The sequence below is a fragment of the Brassica rapa genome, chromosome A07, assembly GCF_000309985.2.
Source record: "Brassica rapa cultivar Chiifu-401-42 chromosome A07, CAAS_Brap_v3.01, whole genome shotgun sequence".
Lineage (NCBI taxonomy): Eukaryota > Viridiplantae > Streptophyta > Magnoliopsida > Brassicales > Brassicaceae > Brassica > Brassica rapa.
The window spans coordinates 21,997,258-22,014,569 of record NC_024801.2 but is presented as its reverse complement, the minus strand read 5'-3'; the positions used below and the strand labels follow the sequence as shown (position 1 = coordinate 22,014,569).

At 35.5% G+C, this 17,312-nt stretch overlaps 4 protein-coding genes and 1 non-coding gene across 6 annotated transcripts; 3 read left to right on the top strand and 2 right to left on the bottom strand.

Moving 5' to 3' along the window:
• Positions 1-148: 148 nt before the first annotated feature.
• LOC117127025 lies at positions 149-264 on the top strand. The gene has a single exon (XR_004449785.1). It is a non-coding gene; the product is annotated as a U5 spliceosomal RNA (small nuclear RNA).
• A 626-nt stretch (positions 265-890) lies between these two features.
• On the top strand, positions 891-1,851 carry LOC103830893 (50S ribosomal protein L7/L12). Its single transcript, XM_009106717.3, has one exon. It carries the CDS (start codon positions 997-999, stop codon positions 1,627-1,629), a length of 633 nt encoding a protein of 210 aa, XP_009104965.1. The 5' UTR covers positions 891-996; the 3' UTR covers positions 1,630-1,851.
• Positions 1,852-2,323: 472 nt separating this feature from the next.
• On the bottom strand, positions 2,324-4,418 carry LOC103830892 (protein DEK). The gene is made up of 4 exons (XM_009106716.3): positions 3,872-4,418; positions 3,583-3,784; positions 2,787-3,509; positions 2,324-2,684 (listed from the first exon to the last, which is right to left on the bottom strand). The coding sequence occupies exons 1-4, from the start codon at positions 4,362-4,364 to the stop codon at positions 2,600-2,602; spliced, it is 1,503 nt and encodes a 500-aa protein (XP_009104964.1). The 5' UTR covers positions 4,365-4,418; the 3' UTR covers positions 2,324-2,599.
• A 101-nt stretch (positions 4,419-4,519) lies between these two features.
• Positions 4,520-7,908, top strand: LOC103830890. Of its 2 annotated transcripts, none has more exons than XM_033274617.1 (3): positions 4,520-4,637; positions 4,874-6,964; positions 7,528-7,908. In XM_033274617.1, the coding sequence occupies exons 2-3, from the start codon at positions 4,880-4,882 to the stop codon at positions 7,786-7,788; spliced, it is 2,346 nt and encodes a 781-aa protein (XP_033130508.1). In that variant the 5' UTR covers positions 4,520-4,637; positions 4,874-4,879; the 3' UTR covers positions 7,789-7,908. The 2 variants fall into 2 exon arrangements, with proteins under 2 accessions (XP_033130508.1, XP_033130509.1); XM_033274618.1 differs by having other exon boundaries at positions 4,554-4,679.
• Positions 7,602-17,099, bottom strand: LOC103830891 (serine carboxypeptidase-like 40). Its single transcript, XM_009106715.2, has 2 exons — positions 9,765-17,099; positions 7,602-9,103 (listed from the first exon to the last, which is right to left on the bottom strand). Exons 1-2 carry the CDS (start codon positions 10,147-10,149, stop codon positions 7,989-7,991), a joined length of 1,500 nt encoding a protein of 499 aa, XP_009104963.2. The 5' UTR covers positions 10,150-17,099; the 3' UTR covers positions 7,602-7,988.
• Positions 17,100-17,312: the final 213 nt, after the last annotated feature.

The window sequence follows — 17,312 nt, the reverse complement described above, 5'->3', positions numbered from 1 at the left end:
TCTTAAAATGAAACAATAGGAAAACGAAAGCGGTAAATAGAAAGAAGTGAAAGAACGGATTACAACATCCCACATCGGGAAGCTGGAGTTTGTTACAAGGGAGAGACGCGTATAAAATGTGGCCTTAGCTCAGTCTTCCAATCCACGCAGCCATGTGGTGAGCACAAAGCGAACTATTCTTTCGCCTTTTACTAAAGAATACCGTGTGCTCTCCATGCTAAGTGGCATACGCCTATTTTTGGAGGGTCTTGCTTTTAAGCGAGCCCAACAACAGACAGTTGTAATTCTTGGCTTGGTATAAAATTTATTTCAACTAGTTAAATATCATAAATATCATTTTTCTGCAAGCATTTTGAAGATTGATGTAATACTTTTCCTGATTTTCTTTTGCGTGCCTGAGACTGGCCTTCAAACTCTAACGGACCAATCTAAACGGGGTCAAATCGGTTTAACTGTCCTAAACTGTTTTAATCGTCCTAAATCGAATAATTTGATCTAAGCTAATATGAATCGGTTAAATCAAATAATTATATTGGTTCAAGTCTATAAATTTATCTGAATTCGTTTTTTTGCAGACCTAATATTAACAATTCATCAAAATAATTTTATAACTAAACCCAAAAATTTTAAAAAATATAATATATACATATAATATGATAAATAAAGAAATAATTCATTAACGCTTATTCTTTATAATTGAGAATCCCCTTCAAATATAACATGTCGATAACATAAGAGACGAACATTTTGTATAGCACATAAAAACTCAGCTACGAAACTTGATACAACTACCCGGGAAATTCATCAAAATCCATTAAAAACTCACGCAAGTTTAGTTGGGCCAAAGGGAGACTAAATGGGCTTAAAATAATAAATGGGCTTCTGGACGTTAATCTGATCGTCAGACTTTCGCAAACGCCTCCTTTAGGGTTCTTCCTCAAATGCAGCAAAAACCTTACATCCGATAGAAAAGAAGAGCTTCGATCGGTTAAAAAGATGAGTTTGATCCTCAGATTCAGACAACACTTATCAACAAGGTTATCTCAAACCTCCAGATCACCACTCGCTTCTCTTCTCAACCGGAGCTTCGGACAACCGGCGAGAAAACAAGATGAAGAGGAGGAAGAAGAGGAAATAGATCAAAGGAAGCTCCCGACCGACTACGACCCCGCGACATTCGATCCGACAGAACACCGAAGTCCACCGACAGACCGCGTGTTCCGCCTCGTCGACGAGATCTCGTCTCTAACCTTATCGGAAATCTCAGAGCTCGGCGCGATAATACTGAAGAAGAGAGGGATCACGGAGACACCAACCGTCGCCGTTATGAAGCCCGGAGCTGTAGGTGCCGCCGGGATCGCTCAGGGCGGCGGCGGCGGCGGCGGTGGGGGGAGTGAAGAGGCGAAAGTGGAGAAGACTGTGTTTGAGATAAAGCTTGAGGGGTTTGAAGCGTCAGGGAAGATAAAGATTATAAAGGAGGTGAGGAGCTTTACTGATCTGGGACTTAAGGAAGCGAAGGAGTTGGTGGAGAAGACTCCTTCGGTTTTGAAAGCTGGCGTTTCGAAAGAGGAAGGTGAGAAGATTGTTGAGAAGCTTAAGGCTCTTGGTGCTAAAGTTGTTCTTGAGTGAGTTTCTTGATCTTCGATTTTATTTTTCTTTGGTTCCATTTTAATAGGAGCTAATAATGTAATAGATTTACACTTAAAGCAGCTTTGTCTCATTGCTATAATTGGTGGTTTTTGAGAGATGATCAAGTACATCAATGTTTGGAAACTGTTGTGTTCTAGTTTAGTTTTGTTTTTTTATGGCTTTGGTCTTGACTCAGTTTCAAGCATATTGGCTTTGGCTCTTGAACTAGTTTTGGTTGATCTTGTGTCTGAAATCTTTTAGGATGAAACTAGTTTCCTCCACTCAATAAAAGTGGAAGACATACATAGATGTCTTAATAGTAGGTTGCAGTACCGCACATATGGTTCGAAATTGAATTAATCAGCCAATTGCGGACAATGTAGTTGTTGTAGTCAGTTTCAGAGATTTGTATCCTTTTATCCTCTGGGGAACAGTGGGATAGTTTTGTGTGGGGGTTTCATGTTTAAACTCGTTCCTGCGACAACAAGTGCAAACTCAAGACCATTTTTTTAACTTGAGAGACCTCAAAAATTCGGTAGCTCGTTAGAATCTTCTTCGATTTTGAAAGTGGGATTGTCAAAATAAGGTGAGAAGATTGTCAAGACCAAAATGGTGGTGGTGGTTCTGCAGCCGAGGAGATGAAGCCCCATAAGACTGTTTAATAGGTTGAAGAGGACAAGATTATTCCGACATTGTTTAAATTTTGTATGTGATAACTGATAAGGAACAACAAACCCACATGTATCTCTCAGTTTCTGTTTTTAACCCACACTTGCTTCACTTAACTTCCAACATATCTATAATAAAGCACAAACCACATAAGAGACAAGGGTCCAAAAGGATTCTAAACCATAGAGATATGTACCCAAGTTTGCTTGAGCATGTTCCTAAGCAATATCCATGAATTGAAACGTCAAAATAAGAAATGATGAGACAGACTAAACACTTAAAAGATTCACTCTCCTAATGATCATTCATCATTTGAGGTTGAAGCAACTTTTGCCGCATACTTGACTAAGACCCCAGTTAACAGAGCCTTCTCCTTCATCTTTAACCTGTGAAAATCGTAATTACAGAAATCAATCAGTCAAGTAAAAAAAAAATCTACCATCGTTACTTTTTTTTTAACCACAAAGATTGCTGCATGCTTTTTTAACCTCTTTGAAGATCCAGGAATCTCTATGGTTGAGGACTTCTTCCCTTTCACAAGAACTTTTTTCTTCTTCTTCTTCTTCGTCTCTCCTTCCACTCTACCACCAGTTTTTGCTTCAGGTTTATCAGAGTCAGCTCCACCACCCAAAAGCTTTTCTCTACCTAGAAGCTTCAGCTCCAACCTACGGATTCTATCAATCCTTTCCTCATCTGAGGACGACACTGAACTTTTCAGAGGTTCAAGATTCTCTTCAGCAACTTCTTCTTCATCAGACCTACCATGTTCATCATCATTATCCACACGTGCTTCCTTGGGTTTACTCACCGCCTGGAACGAAACTAAAGGTGTCTCTAACACCTCGTGTTCTCTAGTCTCTCGCTTCATAACTTGTTTCTGAGACTTTACATTGGTTTTAGACTCACGTTCTTTGGGAGGTTCTATGCTACTAGAGATAAGATTCTCTTCTTCTTCCACTTCTGTTTCATCTCCTTCTTTGTCTGAATCATCTGATGATTCTTCTTCCCATGAATCCACAAAAGTATCTTCTTCAACAACACCAACACTAGAAACTGCTTCAAAGTCAGGGAAAGGAAGCTCCTCAAAGACTGTATCCGAGCGTAATTCCTCAGAAACTGATTGGTTCGAAGAAACCTCCACAACCTGACACTTTATCTGCTTAACAACCTTCCCAAATGACAATCTCTCTCCATTGAACTGCTCCACAAACCTTAAAAAAACAAAACTTTATCCTCATCATCACCAAACACAGAAACGCTAATCTACAAAACACTCTCATATACCTGTTTGCATCAACCTCGCTTCTGAAATCAACAAGAGCAAACCCTTTACAGACAGGATCTTTAGTCTTCTTATTACCAGACACAGCCGGCTCTATATTCAAAACCCCACTCACTTCTTTAAAAGCAGCCTTGAGATCCCTATGAACATTCTTCTTCTTAGGAAGATTAGTCACACGAACACGGAACCCACTTTGAGTTTCACCTATTATAATAATCATTCAAAAGCAGCTAATTGAGATTTTTGATGAGAGAGAGAGAGGAAAGAGAGAGAGAAACAAAAAGAGGAAACCTTTGATGAGATTATGTTGAGGCTTGAGAGGATCGTTGTTCTTGAGCTTGTTGAGATTAGCAGCTTGAGCTTTCCAGCTCTGCTCAATCTCCTCGAGGAGCTTGTCTTCTATTAAAGTCTCGTACTTTTTGCCGACACCGAACCCGCGAGGCTTCTTCTCTAGCCATCGCTTCATCTTCTCCATCGGCAAGAACTCTCCTTCGTCTTCCTCTCCTTCTCCTTCTCCTTCAGCTTCTACTTCAAACTCATCCCAATCTTCATCATCATCATCCTCCTCTTCTTCTTCTACATCATCTTGGATACTGCTTCTACGTTTGCTTACAGCGAATGAGCGAAACCCATCACTCCTTTTGGTAACGCCTGCTCGAGGAAATGAGATGTACGCAGAGGTTGTGAAACATGGAGGACTCAGATAAACAGACGAAGGGATGGAGCAAGGTGAATTGAAACGAGAATGGAGAAAAACGGAATTGCAGAGCGAAGCTCCGTTCATGCTTTGTGTTTCGTTATCTTCTTCTTCTTCTTCGTCTTCCGTCGGGGGAAGAAAGCTGCAGAATCGCGAACAAAAGCGTCTCCAAGAAAGCCCAATGGGCCTCTTTCCACCCCATTAATGTTGCTTGCGTAGAAATATTTCAAAAAATAATTCGTCTTCTTTCTTTTATAACAACAGTGTCTATAGAGTGTCACATCATATGCAATAGTTAGATCTAGCAATAGTAGCGTCTTCCTCCTCCCAGACGAAATTTATCGAAACCAAACGGCGGAGGTACTGGTTAAAGTTACTAAAAAAAATACTTATCTCCGCAAAGTATGAGCTTTTTACTCTTTATTGTTTTCTTCCATGGCGTAGTAGTTTTATTGTAGTGTTCTTACTTGCTTGCTGCTGTTATCATCAAAATGAAATGGAGCTTTTTAGGCTTGTATTGTACAAAGCTTTCTCATTTATTGTTATGTTCCATGGTCTAATTAATTTCATATCTTTTTAATTTTTGTTTTCTGAAGGTTTTCATGGAGACAAAAAAAATTCCAGTGTTGTGTTACTGGAACGGGTGTATTAAAGATGGTCCTGATGGTCCATTCTACGAAGGATCAAGTCCAAGAGTGATCAGAGTTGAAAGTAAAATCAGTTTACCTAAATTGTTAGATGATCTGCATGGAGTCACTGGATTTGAGAAAGGAAAGTTCAAGATCGATGTGATTGGTAGATACCCTTCCATTGTTCAACAGCCTGTGGTGAAGTATATCCGTTTGCCTGTTGTGGATGATTCTAGTCTTGAGACCATGCTTGAGGTTCCAACTTACCACTTTTCTATCAACAATGTGGAGTTTTATTTAGAGGTCACACCGGTGGTTTCTGATCAAGGCGATGCTCCGCGAAAGCGTCCTCGGCAAGAAGATGATGATGCAAATGACCTAAGCGACTCTGTTCCAAAGGAGTTGCTTTTATCTAGCTCATGGCTTGATGAACGCGAGTTGCGTGTTGGGATGGTTTTTAAAGATAAAGACGAGCTAGTTAAAGCAGTGGAGTTGTACTCTTGTAGAAGGCAACGAAAGTCTTCTCCAGGCTTCGAGTTATACTCTGATAGTTGGGTCAGTAGAAGATGTGCAGTGGGATACAAAAACTGCAGATGGAGTCTCGAAGCAAAAATAACCAAGGGAAATGGCTACGAGATAACAAAATATAACGGACCTCATACCTGTGAGCCAGTAGATGTGGGCTCAGATTTTCTGGCGGCCGAGCTGGAAGGCCTACTCAAGGCTCGTCCCTCCCTCTCAGTTCCAGAGCTAAACAAGTGGGTGAAAGAAGAATTTGGATACACGGTCTCGCGGGCTGTCATGTGGGACGCTAAAAAGGAAGCCACCACTGCAATCTGGGGAGATTCCGAAAAGAGTTTTAGCGTATTGCCCAAGTTCATGGCTTCCCTTTGCTCATCTAATAAAATGCGTTTAGAGTGGCAGTACGATCTTCTTCCCGACCCCAAGGAGGCATCGTTCCGTTCTGTGTTTTGGGCGTTTCATCAGTCGGTTGAAGGGTTTCCTTACTGTAGACCTGTGATCATAGTGGACGCAGTTGACTGCGGTAAACACTCCGGAAAACTGCTAGTCGCCGCTGGGTTTGATGCCGAAAACCAACTCTTCCCGCTCGCGTTTGCGGTTGTTTCTCAAGAAAAGTTGTCTGCCGATTCTTGGCGTTGGTTCTTCTCTTGCATCAGAAAGAAAGCAACGCACAGGGAAGGCCTTTGCTTAATAACAGCTATGGATCCTGACATTATTACAGCTGTCAACGAACCTGAGTGTCGGTGGGCGCAACACCGGTTCTGTCTTAGGCATCTTTGCTTCGAATTTTTCGACGCTTTCCATAACAATCTCCTGACGGAGTTTGTCTACAAGGCTGGATCCACGGGGTGCGTTTCGAGTTTCGATTACTACTTGAAGAAAATCGAGGAGATGAATCCAGAGGCTCGGAAATGGTTAGACAAAACACCTCCGCATAAGTGGGCTTTGGCTCATGATGACGGCGGATTGAGATTTGGAATCATGGAGACCAACTTAATCTTTGCTACTTACGGTTTCATAAACTATCTTCCCATCACAACTTGTGTCTTGCTAATCTTTGATCACCTGGCAGAGCTTTTCATATCCCAGCGTGGTCGTCTCAGCGAATCACTAAAGAGTGGAGACAAGTATGCTCAACATGTCATGACAAAGCTTGGAGAGGACAAGGGAAAAACATATGATGCGCTACCACTAGACAATACTGGAGAGAGGTTTCAGGTCGCAGATGGAAATAATAAGATATATGTTGTTCATCGCATTGATCGGGTTTGCAGTTGTGGGATGTGGCAACTTTACAAGTATCCGTGTTCTCACGTGTTAGCGGTTTGCAGGAGGCTGAACATTGACTTTTTGCAGTATGTCAACGACTACTACAATACTGAACGTTCTCTTCGAGTTTACGCAGCTAAGTTTAATCCTGTTCCGGGGTGGTTTTCTGAATGGTCGGAGGCTTCTGAAACTCCAAGGCTCTTTCCTCCCAGTCCCACAAGATTAGACTGCGCGCCAAGTTCCAGTTCCGTCCCTTGTATAAGGCAGGTAAAGCATGAGATTTAGGCCACAAATATTTACTAATTTTGTGGACCACGTATTTGGTATTTTCCTTAATAATACTGGCTGTGTGATTTTTGATATCCTGGTTATCTTAAGTTTGATTTCCTTAATCTCATGTTTAAAAAAATATTTATTGCATTTGGTAGCTTCTATAATGACTTTTATTATAGTATTTCGTTATAATGGACCTATTAATTATTATCCCATGACTTTACTTACTGTATGTTATTTTGGTTATGAAGTTTATTTTTTTTATTTTTTTTTTTTTTGTCATCAACTTTTACAGACTTATACTCTGTAAAAGTTAATTTAATAAACTTATTATTAGTTATGGAAATGTGTGTTTTTATTTTAAAATAATTATAGTTACAAATGACGGTAACCGATTTAATGTAGGTTTATGGGAGGATTGATGTATGAAACCTGTTTCCTTCTAATTAACTTTAACCATATGTTTATTAGTTTAATTATAGCTCTGGATAGAGATACCGAACACAATGGGCGAATAAAATAAGTAACAATTTTAACTTTTACTTGGTAACCTGCAGAAGAGTGTTCTCCCGTCGCCGTCTTCGGTTATTTACTTCCTCGCGAAGAAAGAAACACTAACAGCTTTTTATTACGCATCATATGTCACTATCGGATTTACCAACGTAGTCTTCTTTATATACGCCCATGAGGCTTCTCTTCTTTTCAATTATTACAAGGGTATTCAGGAGCGCTTATTGGGAAATCACGAATATTATCGGCTTGGAAAGATGTCAAGGTTCATCACTTCTTGGTATGCATCTCCTTTTACATACTCCTAAAGATGTGATCAACTGAATGTGCCATCTTAGTAGTGTAGAACATGTGGGCACGATAGATATGGTAAACAGATAAATTGCTCTTTTGAGCTTGTGATTAAAAAAAATATTGACATTTAAAGTTACTGAATAGATAAAGAATGGATGTGCGATTAAATAAAAGCTAATTAGAAGAAGAAATCAACAATATCAGATGTGAATACTTAGTAACGAGAGGTGTCAGGGAGAGGAGTGTCATTGATGAAGTGAATGAAGAGTGAAAGAGAACGTTTTGGTTGGAAGCTGGGAACTTGATGACCAGCCCCTCTCACGGTAGAAAAAGTCAACTTCCCTTTGTACTCTTCAGTGTATCCTCCCACCTCTCCATCTAGGTACCACGGATGCCAAGCCGTTTTGGCTGTTAGATTCATCTTCTTGAGCGAGTATTTGGTCGACGTGACCGGGATTCTCCCGTCCATATCCCCACTGAACACCCAGACGCGGAGACCCTTACCCATCAGCTCCTTGATCAGAGGAATGACTGTGGTAGGACTATCGTTCCACTTCTTTATCACACTGCTGCATGGCATCCACTCATAAGGTAGCTTTGTACCGTTAGCGTGCAGGGCTACCTGAACCTCATGCCTGTTCAGGTAGGCCTGCACGTAATTGTCACTGCACGGGTCGAAGTCTCTTATTGTGGTTCCTCTCTTGGGCCTGCGAGTGAGCGTGGAGTTGAGGCACAAGGGAGCATATATGTTGTAGATGTCCAGATAATATGTATTCATGTCGATTTGGTCCGACACCACCGCGCACTCCTCGGTCATCACGCTCGCAGACTCCGTCTTGAGATCGCAGTTATTCTTGAGTTGAAGCAAAGAATCCTCGGAGATGAGCGCGTGACTCTCGAAAAAGTCGTACATGCCCATCAAGTCGGTCTCGTCGTTAATCACCGCGTTACCTATCAAAATGCCCTTGAGATTGAGGAAGCTCTTCGGGTGATGGGCAAGGATAGTATGGGCTAGTTGAGGAACATAGTGTCCAGCGTAGCTCTCACCGCCAATGTACAAGTCCCTGCCTTTGAACTCAGGGAACCTCTCCAGCCACTTGACCAAAAAAATGTAGTTATCGGATGCCGTGTTCCTGTCCCCATGCTTCTCGAGATCGGATGTCGTGTTGGTGTACGAGAATCCCACTCCTGCTGGGGATTCTAAGAACAACACGTTCGCAGCATTGTTCCATGCATAGCGGTTTCTGAAGAGCGTTTTGCCGTCGCTGTGCACTCTGAATGGCCCAAGCTCTTGTAATGCTCCATACGCTAGTGATGAGCATCCCGGTCCTGTTTATTTCACCAACATATTTATTGCATATATTAGTAACGCATATAGGGCCGAAAAGAAAAATAAAGTAGTCACTCACACATACAGTCTTTCTAACCAAATCTGGATTTTGTTATAGAGATCTAAATAACTGCTGATCTATTAACCATCCTGTTGCTACTAATATTTTAGTCTTTTAGAAATGTACTATATCCAACTATATGAATAAGGTAGTGGCTAAATAATTCAGAAGTAGAGCTGTGCAACAAAGCACGCCGATAATTACTCAGCACGTGAATTCTGAAACCCATTGAGAAAGGCAAATAATTTTATCCAAGTTGTCCTTTTTCCTTTTTCGAATTTTTATTGTGGAGTGTCTATAAAGTGCCAGTAGAGTTTTAGTGTATAAATAAAATAAGATTATTCATAAACAGCTTATGAAGGACTATCTCATGAATAACTCAAATATCTTGTTCATTTTTCTCGGAATTCGTCAAAATCAAACTAACATTCTCGTTCATTTTTACAAAAATAAAAACATTCTTGTTCATCTTTCTTCTCATTTGCTAAATGTACGTAAATACTTATTCATATGAACCGAGATAATAAATTAGTGTAACTCAAGAAAAGAATATGTAGAAGTTAGTTTGAAAATAATAGAACATGAAGTTAGGAAAGTACCGCCGTTGAGCCATATAAACAGAGGAGAAGAATCCTTAATGCTGGAGGAGGCTTCCACGAAATAGTAGAAAAAGGAACGTCCCGCGGATTCGTTGACGGTGACATAGCCACCATACTGATCGAAATCAACTGGAGGTTGCCCGGGCAATCTCCGTATAAGATCTCTCTTTCTTAACTCCTTTTGGTTAACAACATTAGGGGACGAAGACGGTTTCAAGTTTTTAACCGCCTTGAAATGGGTTGTGTCCACGGAGGAACCAACCCCTCGCTTTGAAAGGTAGAGGCGGCTCAGGGCGTGCACTTGGTTGCTGCACTCGACTTGAGACGACATATACATTAACAGTAACACATATGCAAGTACATAACATGCGTGTCTTTCCCCCATCTTCTTATGTCTGTATTGTGTTGAAGAAGAGAAAGAAGAAGAAAAAGACAGTTAAATGGAAGGAGAATGTGGGGTTTGAATCTTAAAACAAGTTTTGCTTTTTGGGTCAAAACCTCCAACTATGCAAATGATTGTTTTTTTTTCCTTTCAATTATTGCTTTATTTTTCTTATTTTTTAATTACCAACTCAGATTATGCCATGTGGTCATGTGGTCATGAGATATCATGTTGTGCCATGTGGTTGTGACTCGATGCTACAATCATATTAATCCTAATGCCACACGTTATTTCTTTTATTTTCTCACGTAGAACATCTAACTGCAAACAAAAGCACCGTCAAATAATCCTACTCAATAGTAAGATTTGTCAATATCTTGTAACCTCTTATTATTTTCGAAGTAGAAAGCTTTATCTTCTCTTTTTTGGTGTAAAGAAAACTTTTATCTTAAGAAATATAAACTACATGCAGTCCCATCTCTTATCTATTTCTTCTCCCCATTGTTTTTATGGTCAACCACCCCATTGTTTAAATGTCTAAAACTGAGACTGACAATGATATGAGGCCGAACATGGGGTTTTCTTGTACGAGCCCACTGGCCAGATCCGATGTTTCAGCAAATTCCTTTACAGTTTAAAATATAACAATCCACAGGTCATTGACCTTTTTAAATATTATATATAGAATAATTCACATTCCCTCTCTTTCTCGTCATATTCTTAATTTTAATTATTACTAGAAAATTTTCCGTGAAAGAATTGTATACTATATTTTATATAGAACTCAGATTAAAGTTTTATGAAAAAAAGCAAGCTTTTATAAGCACTGCAAAAAATATTTACGTTAAAGAGACAGAAATAAATGTTAACACTCTTTTAGGTTTGACACTAAAGAAGCTTGCGAATGTGACTGTAGGAGCCATATCAATAAATACATTGAATCTACATTCACAAATGAAATTAGTCATCCCCTAATTAACCAACATCCTAATCACCATATCAATAATTCATGTAAATGTTGACTTTATCATTAGCGAGTAGGTATGATTTAAACATGTATTGTTTTGGTTCAAAACAATCAAATTTGCTATACGGAAGAAAACCACCAACACTCCTCGCATTCAATATTAGTTATCTTTAACAAATTCACTGCGGCCTGGCTTTACCCTTTTGCTGTGTTTCACTGAACAACTCCTTCAGTTGCAGCTTACCACTACTGACTTGCACCATTTATCACATCAGCTTCAGCTGTGAGCCTGTGACACAAGACTATATAATATCATCTGACGTGAAATGCAAGAAAGTACATTTATTACTCTGGTTTTGACGCTTAGCACTCTCTTTATCCGATTATTCGCAGCAGGAGTTCCTCCAGTGACACAATCAGCATGGTAAGGGATAAAATACGCACATCTCTCTTTATCAGAATGCCTTTGTTTTTCAACTGTACACGAAGCCTGGACCACAGCAACACATAACATTCAATAAAAAAAAGTAAAGGTTTCCGGTTTCGTTTCCCTGACACTTTCATCAACTGACATAAGACAATATCTGGTTACAGAGCCGTTTGTCATGATCGGTTCTTAACTGCCAAACGAATTAATCTTGGTAAACATAGTAGCCTTTAACCTTCCCCAATCTAATGCAAGTAAACTAGCACAATGCTAACAAAAACAAAAGCTGATTACTTCTTTGACAAATCTACTTGAATTTATAGCATATTTCTTTCATTTAAAGTGAATAAGAAAACTATAGTAAAGATTTGAGGTTTGATGTTGAATTACAGGCCCTTTCACAGCGGCTAACATTGAAGTAAGACTAAAGACATATTCAACCTATGAGCAAATGCATAGTACCGAAAAGTATGCATTTTTCTGGAAACCAAGAGCATTTAAACTAAATAAAGATCCTAATGATTTTCACAGTTGTTGCTTCAGTAAGCAACCATCTGCTCGGAATCCATTAGCAAAAGCGGTTTATTGCCGCGATTTGAACCTCCTCACGTTCCCGCCAGTGTTTTGGAAAACTACCGTTGAAAAACATCTTCAGCTTGAAATCAAAACTGTAAACTTAAATAGGCTTAACTTAGATCTAAAGGCCCATATTAACCTGGTTTGTTATATTTGAGCTATTAATTGACATAATTTAGCTACTATTGAATGGCCCAATTAATTTTGTTTTGACAGCGCCCAATTAGATTTTCGTTGTCAGAACAAAAAAGAGATTATGGAAGTTTTAGACCACATTGCTCTTGAGTTTCGCATAATTTGTATTTTTTTGTTAAGGAAAATATTAGTGTTGTCTTCAGAGCCAAAATCCACAGTTTGGCCGTTTGCAAGTTGCAGTGATATGTGACTCTGATCTGTGTTAAATCGTAAATCGCAAATTGTTGCTTGTTTTGTTATCACTTGATTGATTGTGTGATTAGATTGCATACCACAAGTTGAAGGTTATTCATTTTTATGCCAGTGAGTGATCAGTGGAAAATCATGAGTTTAAATTTCTGAAAAAACTATCGACTAAAAAATAAAATAAAATTGCGAAAGTAAAATGAACAACATTTGATAGTAAATTGCAGGTTGCAGATTACAACATTTTAGTCACAGTTTGTAATCGTAGATCGTTGGAACATGTAAATGAACATAGCCTTCCGAAAATAATCTAGTGAAATATTAGTTTTATTCTCTAAATTCTAGAAAGATATATATATATATATATATATATATATTTAAACTACTAAATTGTTAAAACAATCATTAATTTTTTTACTAAACTGTTTATAATCTCTAATTTGTTAAACCGACTCTGACTGGGGTTAAGTCAATAACTTGTTTTTGATTAAATTCGGATGTATTCTTTGTTTTTTTGGTAAAAGGATGTATTCATATATATGATATTCACCTTGTTTGGAATTTATTCAATAAATTGTCACTAATCATAGATTTGTTTAAATGTGTTAATTTCTTTGAAAATTTTAAGTTCATTTTGATCATCAATCTCACAAACACTTGTATAATCGCAATATGAATCCTAACATTCACTAAGAGCATTAATGAAGTTTTCATAACTTTCACCAGAGAATATCCATTACTAAATTAACTAATAAGATCGATTTTTACTGTAAATATAAACAAACAAAACAAAACGAAGTGCTCCAGCTAGCATAATTATACTAATCAGCTTAATTTGTCAGAAGGGAGATGGGAAGTTGGTGAGCTACTACATCACCATTATCTCCTGTCATTACTTTTTAATTTTCAAATCCTCAAACGTCTGTCTTGGTTCTCAAATGTTAGTTCGTTCTTAATATTTACTTTAGACTTTCTGTAAATCAATTCTAAGTTTATTTAACCACACTGTCTTTTTGATGATATAAGTCATATGTTAATTTTCTACAAGGCAATTTTTTCTCCTTTGGCAAATAATTGCTTCACAATTGACTTTTGACAACACATGTTGTGTAAACTAACGGTTAATTGATTATCAAAATAAGGTGATTGGTTTGGCCAAACAATTTGAATGGTCGGAGAGAGGAGGGCACATGGAGACGAATTTAGCGGAGATGAAGACAAGAAGTTGAGCCACTCATTGCAAATTTGGAACACATCTTTGAGATCACATGTTGTTTGAGTCCATCATCTTGCACATGTCGTTTTACACATAATGCTTGTTCATCCTATATGATACCCTTTTTACAGCTATTAATTATGATTGAAATGGACAAGTCTTATCTTAGAAAGTCTTCTTTGTATGAATTTAATTTTGAAACCGAAAAATTACTAGAGTTAATGCGCTTTTGGATCACAATTCTGTCTCCCTCTACGTGAAATTTTTAGACGTGCATGTTAGCATTTTGTGACGTTTAGTTCTATTCAAATCTAATATAAATATCATAAGTAATTTTCCGGTTTTCATATTAATGTATGAGATTCATATTCATATTATTTTATTTTATTTTTAGCCGTGTTTATTCTATTTATTTAAAGCAAAATGTATAAAATTATGTTTAGTTATTTAGGTTAAATTGTTAAATTTATTAAATTTTAATATTATTAGTATATTTAATTATTCTAATTAAAAAACACTTCATGTTTTCGGTTTAGTTCGGTTTAAAACTAAACTAACCCGAACTATTTGGATTGATAAAATTTTAAACCAAATAGTTTATACATACACTTTGGTTTAGTTTAAGTCGGTTTGTTTTAGTTCGGTTCGGTTTTTTTGCCCACTTCTAAATGTTAGTCTTTTACAGTTTACTTTTTTTTGTCAACAATTTTAATCATTCATCTTTCTATCAACGATTATTTTACATACCACTATTTGCTAAGCTGATCAAATAACAAAACATCTTTTTATATCGTTTAATCGTTTATAAATGCCTCGTTATGGACATGTTATTTTGAATTTGGAAGAACAAAGGTTCCCACTTATGATTTGAAACCTTTATGCGAGAAACCACCTTTACCAAATCGCTTTTTGTTGCTCTCATATTTTTACCGTCTAGTAAATTGTTTAAAAATTATTATTCAGTAAAAATTCTATAAAATGTTCCAACTATTAAATTTATGAATTTATAAAGTTATTAATTTACAATTTTTTTTTTAGATTTCTCTATACTTAATATATATATTTTATAAATTAAAAATAATTAATTTTATCGTAATATATTAATTAAAATTTTAAGAAGTTCAACTTTTATATAGCTTTTGCTATACTATTTGGTGTATACAAAATATTTTATAGAATTTAAATATAATCTAAATATAATTTTACTAAATATTATGAAAATAGATTGAAGTGGTAGTAAAAATAGAAAAGAATTTCGTTGTAAATTTAACATAAATAATACAATGTTTTTTTGTACTTATGTAAACTTTTTATATATAAATTATTAATTATTAATTATATTATATATTTACATAGATTTTTTAAAAAAATATTTATTATTTTATTAATTTTGTGTAATATTTCGAATCATTTCAAATCGAAAGCAAAACATTTAATTAGTTTATTGTGTATATTAATTTATAGTATTTCTACGTATGTTGGTGGGCAAAGTCATCTCTACATTGATTATGCCCTAAATCATTGAAACCGTACGAAAGATCCTATCATTCAAATTATTACATTTAATCAAATTTGTGACAAAATGTTAGGCTTTACTAATCAGTTTTATGACTTTATATAGCAGTAGAATTGTTATTTATCTAATGTCCTAGATGGACAAAGACTAAAATTATTCAAAAGAAATGTCTACAATTCAATAAAACATCTTAGAATATCTTCAAAAAGACTCTATTTTAAAGTTTTCAAAATTCTATATTTAAAATTTCAAGATGTTTTTTTCAAAAAAAAAAACTCCAAACTTAACTTTAAAATTATTTGTATTTTACACTATGGTCCTTATATTTATCACAATTAATGTAAATCCACAATTTTTTTATAAATAACGAACACATATATAAAAATACTACAGCAATATTAATTAATAAAGTCTTACACTAAAATATAAAATTATAAATAGAGATAAATAATTAAATATTTAACTATAAGCAAAATACCATATTATTGTAATATTTAAATTTGTATAATAATTATGTCTTTATGTATCTCTTAAAAAGTCTTTTGTTAAGTTTTTTTTGTAATATTCTTGTTTTCTAGTTTTAAAATATTATAAATCTTCTTTTAAAAATTTTATTTAATTTTATGTGTGAAACTTAAATTTATAAAAACAAATTTGAAATGTTTATGATATATAATAATTAAGATTAAAACGATAACAAAAAATATTTAAGAATCATAAATGTGGTGTGTAATTAATTGTAAGGATCAAAATACAAATAAAAATATGAAATTTTAAATTTGAAATATTGAGTTATGAAACTTCTAATATGAAGTTTTACTACTCAAAACTATAAATTTAAAGTTTGAAAGTTTCTTTTTGGAGAGCAAAACACTCTATACTTGAAGTTAAAAAATTTTTTTTAGAGATGCTCTTGTAGCGCAGAGGCAATTGCCCAAGTAAATTTATAAATTTTATTTTACTTAGTTGTTGTTGATTTGTTATTAAATTGATTATATTTTGCTGTTACGCATCCGGTAGCGTGGAGATTAAATTGGTCTTATGCCCCCAATCTTAGATCTAATGTCATTCTATTTTCATTTTTATTTTTTAATTTTGTTGTTGTTTAATTAGTTAATATACAAAATTTAATTTAGTATTTATTATTATATATTTTCTATTATAAGATTTTATTTTTAAAAGAGAGTAATTATTTTTACTTTAACCTATAAGTTTTTTATTTATATTTTTCTTTAATAAATGGTTTTAATGGTGGTCTAAAATGCTCTATTTTGAAATAACTAATATTTTTTATATACTTAAAAAATATGTAAAAATATTTAATTTATATTTCTTTAATTAAATGGTTTGGATGTTGGTCTATAATATCTATTTTGGAAATTGCTAATACATTGTTCATATACTTGAAAAATATTATAAAATGTAATGAAATATGTAAACAATTTAAATACATTTTATTAATATTTTAAATAAATATAATACATTTCCCCCTACTAAATAATAATCCGAATCTGCCACTCCTTAAGTGTCAGTTGTCAGCGTCCGATTGTATGATTAATAATCAATTAGTTTTTTTTTCTTATCACATCATAATCAATTAGCTTAATTGATCAAATTACATAGCTGCACGTTGTTTTATTGTTAGACCATTTTTAGTGGACGCAGACAACTGTACCCTGACACGCGCAAGGAACAAAGAATGTCATCGTCGAGCTGCAGCAAGGGCTAACTTCGTCATTTCACTATTGTCGTCAGAGTCAAGCCATCGGAATCTGGCCAATTCTAGACTGGCCACTCAGTGACAAAGACAACTTGATGGTCCACCACAAGGCACAAACTAATAAAAAATATAATTTAAACATAGCAATAATGTTGCAAAAAAAACATATCAATAAATCTTCTTTAGAAACTTTACTAAAATAAAAAAACTTCCTTAATACATCTGTAAAATTTCGAGAATTGTAATTCTACAACAACTTGATGACCAAAGTAATTAAACTCATATATTTAACTTGGGTTGTAAAAAAGATATTACTGGGTAATTAATTTTGTAGTCAGAGATATTCATATGCGCTAGACTAGT